At 38.2% G+C, this 13,413-nt stretch overlaps 1 protein-coding gene across 1 annotated transcript in view; it reads right to left on the bottom strand.

Annotated features, from left to right (window-relative positions):
* Positions 1-6,695: 6,695 nt before the first annotated feature.
* The window catches only part of SLC39A12 (solute carrier family 39 (zinc transporter), member 12), a 33,485-nt gene continuing 26,767 nt past the window's right edge, over positions 6,696-13,413 (bottom strand). The window contains exons 11-12 of the mRNA XM_010161143.1: positions 12,231-12,418; positions 6,696-7,297 (exon numbers count right to left, since the gene is read on the bottom strand). Of these exons, the coding sequence (XP_010159445.1) occupies positions 7,169-7,297; positions 12,231-12,418 (317 nt within the window). The 3' untranslated portion in view covers positions 6,696-7,168. The remainder of the gene's footprint in view (positions 7,298-12,230; positions 12,419-13,413) is intronic.

Below are 13,413 nucleotides of genomic sequence, written 5' to 3'. Positions count from 1 at the left end.
TCTTGCCCATGATCCAACATATGCTGTAATTATGAAATGTCTGGAAAAAGAACTTCTGACAAAGTTTTTTTTTCCATCAATACTGAAACTTAACACATAGCAGAAATTATACTGGGGGGAGAAATTAAATGAGAGGAAGGGAAGGAAACAAAAAAATCCTACTTCACTCAAGTGAAGTATATTATAATTACTTCTGAAAAACATATCTCCGTGAAGGAGACTGAAGGTCGAGAATGGAGGGTTAATTAACTGCAATCCAACATAGGAATTTTGATGGCATATTAAAATATTACATGCTAGAAAAGAATTTACAACAAATAGTCATGTGCTTGCTTAGTCCACCCTAATAATGCCAGAAACGCTATGCCAGACAGTCAGCTACTCTGTTGTCTAGACAAATGGCATATTCTTGCTAATTGCAAGTACAAAAAGCCAAATTAAAAAGTAGGTTTTATGGTAGCAGGAAATGATAGAAAATGGACTATGCTCTCATCAGCTTTTGTACTTCTCATTACTTGTGATGGAATTGAAATCGTGCAAATGAATTTATGCTAATTCGTCAACTATGAATATGTATTTTCCAAAATATATGGCTATGAACATATGGATTGTATTTTCAATGCATGTCTCAAGTTTAAGAGTTATTAGAAGTCATCTGTTTTGTAATCTTTAAACTATTTTCAGTGTTAAATCTCAACTTCTTAGACAGAATATTTGCCAGCAACATTTGCAGAGAATTGTGTGGGGTTTGTGCTTACCAGTGAGAATGAATAACAATGAGAAGGGGGTAATATTCTTTACTTACTTCATGTTTTGGCTTTTGCATAGTCATCTACAAGAACTTTCTCGTGGACACTTCCTTGTTCTGGCTTTCCTATTATCTATCTGTTTTGTCCTGTTTGTCTCAAAGTGCAAAGGGAGATGCTTTGCATTTGTGCAGGGTGATGAATCACTGTGATTTAGAGGGCATCGCCACTTCTATTCATTTCTTCACCCAATCACAGAAGAGACCTTATACTCCATTGCATTTTCTCCTCTGAAGCCTTCTGCAAAGTGCACAAAAAAATTATCATCACTGAGGTCCTGGAGTATGAAAGAATGATTCTAATACTCACGGGACTCCTCATATGGATAGTACCTGGGAGAAGAATTACATTCATGGCCATAGCTCAGTTGTGGCTGTCATGTTTTATGAATGCTGCCATGCTGTCCTGAGCATACTAAACCACCAGATGTATATTGTCCACTTGCACCTTTCTGAACTTGCTGATAATTACAGATTACTGAGCTGCTGTACCATGTATGTAGATGACTTTTGGGTTTATACTTATGCAGTGCAACACCCACCCACTTCTGCTTGGAATGGGAGCCATAAAGTAGGTGTACTCTTGCTCCACAGCTCATACTGAACCTTTTTAGAGGCATATGAAGATAGCCTTTGAAGTCCTGAACTTAGAACATACCATCAGTTGCTAGTGATAAAACCACCAAAGACTACCCAGACAACACCAGCACACTTCAGTGTGGAACACAAAAAAACCTACTTACTTGTCTTTGTGTTCATTACTCACAGCATTGTCTCTTAAATAACAAGAGTCAAATTGCTGGTACCATGGTGTAGATAGTATCTCCTTCTGTGTGATTCTCAGTGAAATTTCCAAAGCTCTGTTGCCCTTTGGGAACATCAGAAGTCACAAACAGTTGTAACACATTGCTTCAAAACCATCAGTATGGCCCAAACCATATGGGTTATGCTATTTGCCTGCTGCAGACAAGCAGGTGGCAGGACTAGCAATTCCTTGCCAGAAAAGCCAAAAAGTTTTCATGTGAGGTGGTGCGCTGGCGGATGCCATATCTGGTACACAATAACAGGCATGCCTAGGTGATGCTGAAACAATTATCAGGGCTGAGATACGGCTGCTGCTCGCCTGCTGCGTACACTGGCGAGGACAGCCTGGGCAGCTACCCAACAGATGAGTGCAGACATTGTCCTGGTGCCTTCCCTGCAGCATGAGAGTCCATGGTGAGACAGCAGAATTTGGTGTTAAGACTCTTAAGACTGGAATATGTCATTATTATGACTGCCCCTTTCCCCTGTGCATATCTCTTGTCATCTCTCTGGGATAGGTCAGGATAGTTTTGGCTGCGTCCTGAGAAAAGGATGAGGGAGGGTTCTCCAGCCAGCTTCAGTGGGACAAAATATGTCACATATAGACGTGTCTGTAGCTGGATTAGTGGTTGGTCAGCATTATCTTGGGCTGCTGTGTAGTTGGTTGCTAAGTAGATTTGGGTTGCCAGGTAATCCTGTGCTTAATGCTGTGGCAATGTCAGAGCTGAGACCCTGGGGAGGAGGGATTGCCACATCGAGCTTTGCTTGGGTGCCCTGCAGCTGTAACGTGGAGGTGGACCACCCTGGTCATGACTACAGGCCTTGTCCTTTATTTATGAGAGTACTGTGGGAAGTTCCTCTGCAGAGAAGAGGCATTCCAGCGGGTCATCCTGACTGTCAGGGTCCTGTGGATGGCACCACAGGAACCCGCGCTCACAGGGTTATCAGCCACATCGCTTTCACAATATCCTTCATGTCCAAAGCCAAGACAACATGAACTGTCTGAGAATATGCCCTGAAGTGAGCTCCTGCAGAATGATAGAGACAGCTATAAACCCTTTGATCCCTGTGCTGCAGCTGCTGAAGTGCTGTGCTGAAGCATGCCCCCTCCTGCTCTGTCTCCTGTCATCTCTGCAACAGGCAGCGGCACCAGCCCCGCCAACCCCTGCACCAGGATGCTGGTCTGTGCTGCCTCCGACGGGAGCTTGGCAGGGACTTCAATGCCAGCAGACGTCTACACGGGGCCTCCCATTGTGCTCGGTCCTGTTATCACAGACATAAAAGGAAGAAGGCACCTCTTACATTCTCCTACGTGACCCAGAGCAACAGCTCTGCCTGTGAGTTTTTTGTTCTTTTGGGGAGAAGGGAATGAAGGTGGGTCTAGTAAAATAAATTGCAGGACTTTTTGTTTTGATTAAGGCCATTGTGCAACTACCGCTTGTATTTTCTGTAGTCACATTCCTACAGCCACACTCACAATAGAAGACAGCTTATTTTCAAGATGAGAGGCAGACTTGACAAAAGGTTACAATAAAGCAAGGGAAGCTAACAACATTGATAAAATATGCCCTTGTTATGAGATTATCAGCCTAATCCTCACTTTGATATGAACCTGGTTTTGGTTTCTAGCTGCAGGCTGAAAATCCTTACAATGTTAATTATGCTTTTCCAAAAGCAATGGCAAGGTGATGGAAAAACAATCCGTATATATTTATAACCACATCTCAAAACTAACCATGTTTTCTTATATGAATAAGGCATTTTTTATCCGTGAGAAATGCCACATTTGAGCCTAAAGCATGAAATAGAGTGAAGGAATAAATGGCAGTATTTAAAACATGCAGATGAGCTCCAGAAACTTCTAAGGGCATTAGCATAGCTGGCTGGAAAGAAGGTACTATTTATCTTAGGAGTCACTGGGTAATGTGTAGCATATACAGAAAAGAGAGGTACAAGATCTGCTCTCTTATGCTTAGCAGCCCTGGTAATTTGGAATTGGAAGTATTTTTTATGAGGCACTCTGCCATTTAACTTCCAGGAAAAAAATACTGTAGCAAAGAAATTCTTTCAACCTTTCCTTTTCTCTCTCATTTTCTGTGTAGGAAAGCAAGATATTTTCTATTTTTTTTTTCTCCCATCTTGAGTTCCTGAAAACTAAGAATAGATGAAAGAGAGAAATACTAACTAGCTTCTTCCAGAAAGATACCCATATCCAGAGATTCATATATTTTAGGGTTTCAAAGGAACATTATGATTATCTAGTCAGAACTGCCTGACAGGCTGTAAAACCTCACCAAGTAATCTCTCCATCAAGCACATAACATCTGCTTGAGTAATTGCATACCTCTTTGCGAGATACCCAGCCATGATTTAAGGGCTGCAAGTGATGAAGTTCTGCAGTCCTTACTCAGGATTTGACTCAATGAAAACATTGGCATATTATGCTCTCTGTCTGTTAGGTTGGAGGAACAGAAAGAAATACCTGGCTTTAAATAGAGCCTTGTTTGAAATCTGTATGAATAAACTCTGCAGAATTTAAAACAAACAAAAAGAGAATGCATCATAAGAATACTTGTGCCCCACCTTCTCTTTTGTAAGGACCAAAAATGTTGTCTTCCAGCCTTTTTTTGGGGCTTTTCAGAGAACATTGACAAAGAAGATGAATCCTGCAGGTGGATCTCTTTGGGTTTAAACTGATTTGGTTTTCTAATTCAGTAACCTACAGGAATAGTTTCCTGCCCTTTGTACAATCTGTTGTTCCGAATATACAGTCCAGTCTTGGTTTATGTGTGTTAATGCTCCGCCTTCAGTATCTTTTTAAAGACACTGATGTCAAAAGAATTACAGCAGAGGCACCAACTTTAAGTAGTGAGGGAAGTTCTCTCACAGGTGCCATAGGAACTCAAGTTTCCATGTGCTCACGAGACTTCCGCTGTTCAGACCTGACACCCAGGCAAAATGGTGACTGAACCCTTCACTTACTGACAACTACCAAAAAAGCAAATGAGCTCTGTGGCAGAAATAAAGACTGACATTCTGATCAACGTATTTGTGCCTGAGGTGGAAGCTGTGTAAATATACTTGGTTGTTAAATGTGATCAAAAAACTGACAAATATATATAGCCAAAAGATGGTAATTTTTGAACAAATGCAGATGCAATATGCTCACAGATCATGTCAGTAGGCAAACCTATGCTCATATGCAACTTTAAAGTCCACACTGCCAGAAATTACTTGCCCTCTTTCAGACACATTAACAAACAGTAGAAAAATATTTCAGAATACAGTTAATACTGCGAAAACACGAAGATGATGGTAATCTTGTTTTCTGCAGTAGTGAGCATTAAGCATACATAAACATTCAAACTACAGTAGCTCTGCTTTTTGACATAACAAATGTTTCCGATATTAATTTGCACCATCTGAGACAAGAATAGATTTTGCTTACGTCCAGTGGTGTCCTGCTATTGCTTGAATTGACTGCCACAGCTGAAGGTCATGGAGTGGCTTGGTGCCAATACAAACAGATGAAATAATAGGAAATCACTTTCTAAAAAAAAAAATCTTACCTTACTAAAAGAATCACAGACTCCTGAAAAATGTAAACTTTGAGAAGAGCATCAGTCATGGTTTTTCAACTCATCTTTCAAAGTTAAACCAACAGAAAAAGCAGTCATAATTATTTGCATATGTAAATAAAACAAGCTAGGATTTTACTTTGGGACTTACTTAGAACATTTTGGGTTAATTTACCTAGTCATATAGAGACTTCCTATGTGACCTTGGATAAATTGTGTGGGACAAGGTTTCTAAAGGTACGTAAATGCGTAGATATACATTTAGATATGCATTGGGGTATTCGCTACTGATTCTCAAAACTAACAGGCCCCGAAAATGACTGCATATCTACGTTTAAAATTATCTTTAAGTATTTTTCCCAAGGGTAGTCTGTGCATGTCTAGGCGTCCCCAAGCCCATGAATCTGTGCTATTGTAAACAATGGAATTTAGAATTATTTTCACCTTAAATTTTGATGCTAAGGTAGCATAGTGCCCATGAAGCCTTTGCGAACTGACAGTGCTGTAAGAGGGTAGACTCCCTTTCTGTAATATGAGAATAATTGTACCTTCACTAGGAGCTGTCAAAAAAAACACAGGACACGTTGTGAGACGATCATATCATGTCGTAATGTAGCCATATTTCAAACTTGAGTTAAGACAAGGAAAATATCCACTTGCTGCATGAAGAACACATTTGTTCTGTAACTTGCTCTCCCTGTTTTCACAGTTCATCAGAGAAGGGAGAAAGAATGCATCTCAGTTCTCATACAAAAATATAAATTAGGTAGAGGGAAGTCCTTACACCAGAACCTGATAGCGTGTAAGTAGAAGAAATCGCACAGTTGAGTGTTGCTCAGTACCTCCTGGAAGTTGCTCAGCACCCTAGATACACGGCAGAATTTGTACATTTGTTTCAGGCTTGATTCTGCAATATTGAATTAAATGAGTCTTCTCAACTTACACAGAATTCCCTTGAAATCAAGAGGACTAATTACACAAAAATCACTCAAGACAGGAGGAGTTGCAGTGAGGCCCCAAGAGACCACAGCTACATGCACTTTAGCCAGATGAAAAAGCTCTTTCCACAATGCACATGACATGCTGAATAAGCTAATTGCTGACGGGAAGGCACTATTGGTGTTTATTAAACATGATAGCTCAGAAGCAACATCCAGCTCAAGGAAACCCTCGATTTGAGGAGCCTGGAAGGGATACCAGGGGAAAAGAATTTAAATGTATTTCTTATAATAATTCATAAACATTTGCTATGAGCAACCATCAAAGGTGGGATAACACAGAAGGTTGTTACTCAGTTAACCACAATCCAATGCTTGACTGTCATGGATTCCATCACACGCATGAGAAACTACATCACAGTCAGAAAAAGGCATTCTCAGATTTCTGCGTCATAAGCTTCAACATTTACACTTGTCATTTTTTTACCTGCCACAGTGGACCAGTAAGATCTGACTATTGAGGATCTTCATGTTGACGAAGTAGATAATGCAGATATTATAATGAGATTTCTGTATGCCATTTAACAGTTTAGTTTTGCTATACTTTTTAGTTTTATAAAAATGCATTTATCCTCTGTACTAAGAAGCAACAAACTTTTCTGCTTCAAATTATTCAATTCTGGTTAGTTCACTTTAATTATTGCATATAAAAGTGTTTTATTCTTCTCTTCAATCAGACCGGCAGAGATCACTCAGAGCATTCAACTAGAACAGTCTCAATAAAAACTAATCATAAGCTCACGTGAGTTTGAGCATGGGATCTGGTAAACTCAGTAACAAATAAAACAATTCTAAACATTCATATTTAAAAAAAATTACAAAATCTGAACAATAAGTTAATGAAGTGAAATGGTTATCTACTGTTCAGATATAAAAATCTGAGCAACTATATATCACTATATATCACTATAGCAGACATGACAAAATTGTGAATAATGCTACCCACTGTCATAAGTGGTACTTAAAGATTTTCAACAGAAAATTTATAGTTTAATTTTCTGTTCATATATAGCCAAAAGTAAGAGGCAAAGCCAGCCTAATAGTAATCCAAGGTTCTGTAGAAGAAACATCAACCAGGGTCGCCGTGTCTGAATATGAGTCATTTCAGGAAGCTAAAAAAAGAATAAGACACCAGAATGAGAGCCAGATATATTCATCTCTGGGAAAAAAAGTCTTATGGGAAAACAAGATAAACTTCATTAAAAAGCAGACTTTAAAAATCCCGTGTTTCTGAATATAGCTATTAATCTGTAGCATGTTCTGTACATTGTAACAACACAGATCTTGACAGTGAAATATGTAAATTAATTAAGTTCTACTAATTTTGTTTCTTTCACTAGCACGAACAAGAATTATAAAGGAGATTCCAAATTTTTTTAACTTTTCTATAGTTTTTAGTAATTTTATACAGCTGTCTAAGGAAATGGTTATTTAGTAAAAGCAGTGATTCCCTTTTGTGGGAACAAACTAGTTTGAGGGTTTTTTTGTTTCAGTACTATATATAGGGTCAATCCTGCCCTTACTAACTGACAACGCTCATATTTACTTGGGCTTTAGTAAACATACAAGTCAAGATTTTTTTAAATATGATTGAAAAAATTACCTTTAATATTTTTGTCTGCAAGTTTTAAATCAGGTAAAGGATCAGCAGTTGTCTAGAATCATATTAAAAACTGCTTACATTGTCCTTCCACTGAACATGATCTCTTTTAGCAAAGTTTTAAGCAAAATGTATCTCAATAGAGCCTGTGAAACTAATGCCTCAGTCTCTTTCAGTACTTATGCTTTACAGATTATAGACACCAGAGGAGACACTACTGACTGCTGATACTTTCTCATCCATTTTGGATATAAATACAGAGTAAGGGTCTGCACCTGACCTTAGATTTTTGTTGGGGTTTTTCTTTTTCTTTTTTTTTTTTTCCTCCTGTCTATTTGTTGTGAACTTCAAGAACAAGTGGTCTCTCTCATCTCACCTCCCACCCTGCGCTCGAGTGGAGGTACTTATTTCCTCTGCTCTTTAGAGCCTCACAGGAGCTGTAACAGCATCAGCCGCAGGGAGACAGTGGAGTGGTGTGGACCAAGGAGGCTAATGGATTATGTTTCCATCTACTTGCTATGCTTGCCCTTCCCTCAGCCAGAGGGGGGTCCCTGGGTCTGCTTCTCCTGTACTTTTCTTTCTCTCAAGTTGGCAGGGGCCCAAAAGAAAGCTATGGTGAAAAATCTGCCTCCGCTTTCAAGTTTTGCATAAAAATAACAGGCAAGCCCAAACATCCTAGATCTTCAGTACAAGCATGCAGTTGTTTAAATTCTGATAAAAATTCACATCTTAGATATTTAATTTGTATTTAAGGATCATCAGAAGTGTTTAATATAAAGCAAATGTAAACACCTCAAAGTTTTGATGTAAATCAAGATCTGAACTGACAGCTTCTAAGTGATCAGAGAATGTGCTTTTTGTTCTGTATGTAAGTAAAAACTGCTAATTAGGACCTAGCCCTGAATCCAGGGTTCCAGTCTATACCTTTGGTCTTTCTAATTTATCCTTATAATCAGTCTACTTTTGTCCTCATCTCCAGTGCATGGGTGAACAAGTTCTCTAAAGATATAGAATAGGAAACTTTTTCCACTCCCACTGCAAAAACTAGTATTTTCTTTTATCGGTATCAATGCCAATTTATGAGTTATGTTCATGTACAGAAGTTTGCTAAGAAATTTTGAAAAAGGAATTCTCAGCAGGTAGTACCATTCCCATGTCCCATATAGATCTCTGCTCCTTCCACCTAACTTATGTGAGTGTATCAAGCTCACACAACATTTCCATAGCCCTACCTATTGTGACATTACTATTATATCTGAAAATAGAAGCTGAGTGCTGACACAGTATCAACTATGATTCCCCAACACACTCTGAACTCGCCTGTTCATGCTTCTTGTTTAGGAAGCATAAGACTATTCAACTGGCAGATGCAAAATGCTTCACAAATTAAGGGAATATAGCACCACATCCAAGCTATTGGATGCCAACACACTTGCTAATGCTTGAAGTCTGTTGGAAGCAAAAGAGTTATCATTAATCAAGGAACTACTCTATTCCCACTCCAGCTCGTTAGCATGAACAGACAAAAGACATGAAGAATTAGGAGGTAGCATTCTTGATATTCTTATTGTCTTTCTTGCTTCCATCTCCCTCCTTTCAGACTGGACAGAAAGTCTTTCTGGTCAGGAGCCATACAAACCAATACAATTTGTACAATCACTCAGAAATGACATCCCAGTCCTTGGGGTTTAATACAATGCATGTGATTTCGTAAGTGTCCATAATGGTTACTTCATAGATACTCATTTAAGAATCTGATAATATATTTTCAAGTTTGTTTTCCAAGAAGAAAAGGTGTCTGTTTTGTCAATAAATCAGTTCATTAGGAGGCAGTCTGTTCCATTCCATATATTGATGTTTCAATTCAGATTAAATTTCAACTTAAATTTAAGTTACATTAATTTAAGTTAAATAAAAGGTATGTTATTAATGAAAGTATCTTCGGAAATAATGCAAGATTATGGTTATACTTATGACCTCTAAACAAATAACATGTCCAAGCAATCTCACTTTACTGCTCACAAAAAGCTTGTTTTAGGGGTTGAATTGAATTTAATTTTAATTTAATTTAGTTAAACAACAACTAAACCCACAGTCTTAACTCTGTTTACTCACACACATATCTTGAAAAAACAAACAATTTACATTGCAATATTACACCTGCGCATACACATCTGCAAGACAAAATACTCCTCCCTTCCACCTTCCCCAGATACTGGGAAGATGAAGTTTTGCAGAATTCCTTGGTGAAAAATTATAAAAGATATAAATAATGTTATCTTTTGTCCTTTTCCTCAGATTTTTAAAATGATTAGCCTACTCTGCATGTAAATGGAGCTACAATGCCATGAAATGGAAAACCGTTAATTACCACCAAAGTGGTTTTGTGCAACCCTAATTGCAGCAGCACCTCACAGTGCTGTCCTGTCAATGTCAACCACCTCATACCCCTCAGTGTTCCTCAATGCAGAAACCAGCAAGGCTGTTCAGTCTTATTTAACTGCTGCTCTGACAAGCACATGAATATGTGAAAGCCCATAAAACAAATACTGAAAATTATAGTTAAGCTTTGTACACCATTTAGTATTTGTACCCCATTGGCAGGCACACTGATGATCGCTGTTTGTAGATGAGAATGCAGCAGGGAACAGAAGTTATTTCTGTGCAGAAAGTTGAAAAATACATAAAGCGTGTCTGATTTGCTTTTGAGATGTACTATGCAAACATACAAATCTTTTCAGGTTTATAGATCCCTGCAGTGCTACAGGAATATTTTTTAAATAAAATAATCCCTGTGATATTCAACACTTGGACTTCTATCAGACATAGGTGAGCAACCCAGTGGCAGTTCTTTGGACAATATGGAGAGAAAGGCTGACTGGAATCCCTATTAATAAAAGGGAGGTGAGAGACTTAAGATCCCTCTCTCTTCCTTCCTTCTCCTCTCCACATCAAGAACAAGATTATGGTGACAAGCTGAGAACAAGGGAAGACATGTCCCTGTCTCTGAGTCATCTCTTGGGATTTACAGTTGGCACATTGCTTTAGAGACTCAAGGAAAAACATTGTGGCGTTCTGAGAGCTTGTGGATCCCTTATGGATGCTGATCCTACACTGAAGAAAAAATATTCCTGAACCATTCTTAGACACATAGGTAAAACTATGCCTTCTGAGTAGGTAGGCAGCCTCAATTCCAAATTTCTCTGTATCAGAACAAGATGCAACTTGGTACAAAGTGTCTTGTCTCTTATTTACCACCTCAGTCTGGACTGTTGACACATCCACAATCCTTAGGCAGTTCCCTCATATGCTCTTAGCAACACTTTATGTTTACTTTAGTTGTGTTACAGTAGCAAAAATAGATGAAAATACACCCAGGGTCTAAGGTCAATTATTACAATTAGATTTTTAAATATGTTCTAATACTGGGATGCGATATCGGATTTCAACTATTATGCTTGAACCTGATAAATAAGATCTCAGGCATGACATGGGGGGTGGTAGCAAACACAACGGAGAGACAGGGAAAAGCACAGTAATAATTTATGAAGAGACAGACCTCTTTTTTTCCCTCCTCTCTTGATCTAATCACTCAAAATACTCAGTCTTTGTTCAGGAAGTTTGCAAGCAACTTTCCATTAATACACTTTAAAGAGCTATATGACACTTAAAATAAACTGGCAAGGTAATTAAGTTCTGCATTGCTACAAGCCTAACAGTCAGCCATCTCTTCAATAAGTGATGTGGCCTGAGGCATCTGCATGAGCTATGATTCCATCACATTCTTACACAGTCCTAAAACTTTTTTCTGAATGTATATCTTCACATTTTATTTGCTACAGTCAGGTCATTGTTATCGAACTGAGAGAATGATGAGCAAATATGAGAAAAGTAGAGACAATCTGATGGGTTTTGAATTACTGAGGAGCTCATATAAACCTCTCAGATATAGAAAGTCTGGCCAGAAAGAGCACAGGAAAAACATCTTGCATTTTAGCTCAGAACCAGCAAAATTATGTTGAAACAATGGGTGAAAAATACATAAAGAAAAGGGCAGTAAAAAGAAAAAAGGTAACCAACTTCTTCAAGGTTTTAAAAACCCCTGAAGGTTCAAATGTTTCTTTGTTTTACTAAGTAACTCTATCAGGCCTAAAAATATATTGTTTACCTTTCCCCCTTTAAAAGTCCTTTATGCCTTTCTCATTACCCTCTTAATAACCTTCATTTCACCTTTTTGTTACTAATTACACTTACCATGGCAGTGACACCAAGGAAAACCATACTGTTGTTCCAAGCACTGTACAGACACACAACAGACAGTATGCTCTTCCCAAGAAGTCTATGAACTCTTTTCCCCTCCAAGTTAAACCACTGCACTTGTCTGACACTCATCTGTGATGTGGCTATGTTAAAAGGAAAATATAACAATAGACTGAAGTTCTCACCATTTCTGCTAAAGATAAATACAGGAACATTCCGGCTGTAACAGTAAAAATCCAGTTTTGAATGCATGGGTCAGTTGATACAGAAAGGCCAATATAAAGTCCTAAGAATGCTGTTAGTGCACTTATAAAATTCATCATAATTGCAATCTTCGTGGGGAGCCCTGTGCTTAGCAGCACAGCGAAATCTCCTGCATAGAGAAAAAAAAAAAACAAACCACAACAGAAAATGTATTATTTAGCTGATAAATGTATTTTTAAAGATTCTTGGTAATAAAACACGAAGGAAAATAATTAAGATATGCGCAAAGATAGTGAATGATGGAGAACTGCCCTTAGATTTATGTAGAATTATTTATAAGCTCATCCTATGTGGAAAAAAAACCCAAACCACAAAAACCAACCCACCCTAACCCCCATATTGACTTTTATTTGTTTAGCTGTTCCTAAAGATAGCATACAGTATACAGGAGTGGTTTTCTGCTGGTTCTCGATGTTCTGTGACATTTCCAACTTGGATACATGCAAAAGTGAAGCCACATGCTTTCCCAGAGTTTCTAAATCTTTCTCCATTGGGAACTTGCCAGTTCAAATCATGTGAGGATATTTGCAGCATGGTCTTTGAGTGTTTTACAGGTGCTGCAAGTCAGAAAATCCTATGCCAGTTTGATTCCAGTTTTATTACACTGATTTTAGACCTAATTAACTTTGGTAAGTTGTACATCAGAATCCCATCACAGATTTTTCTTTTGAAAGAAATTATTTCATAGCAGTAAAAGATTTTGAAAATTCTTCTCCATGAGTGTAGAATGCCACTTTCACACTGGGGCTCTACTACCCCAGAATTAAGAATGTCTGTTTTTAGAACTCGCTGTTCGGTATTTTGGCAATTTCTTTGCTATGCAAGCAAGAGTTACCAGTTTTAAAGCAGTTCCCCATCCCATCTTTTTGTCTGGGGAGGTTTTCTGCATAGACATCACATGAACTCTTCAGTCATTTAAGATTACAAATAAGAATCCATACTTCTCATCTCAAATTTGCCAGCATATATATGCTCATCAGCACATGTCAGTAACAACTTCATCCACACTGAAAGATTTACCACAAGGAGATAATTGAGGACAATGTTCAATAGAGCTATCTTCCTGTCCTGCCTGCTAGTAAAATGGGTCATATATCTTCTTTC

The sequence above is a fragment of the Eurypyga helias genome, unplaced genomic scaffold (assembly GCF_000690775.1).
Source record: "Eurypyga helias isolate BGI_N326 unplaced genomic scaffold, ASM69077v1 scaffold15861, whole genome shotgun sequence".
Classification (NCBI taxonomy): Eukaryota; Metazoa; Chordata; class Aves; order Eurypygiformes; family Eurypygidae; genus Eurypyga; species Eurypyga helias.
Note: the sequence above shows the minus strand (reverse complement) of the source record. Positions and strands in the feature narration are given on the sequence as shown.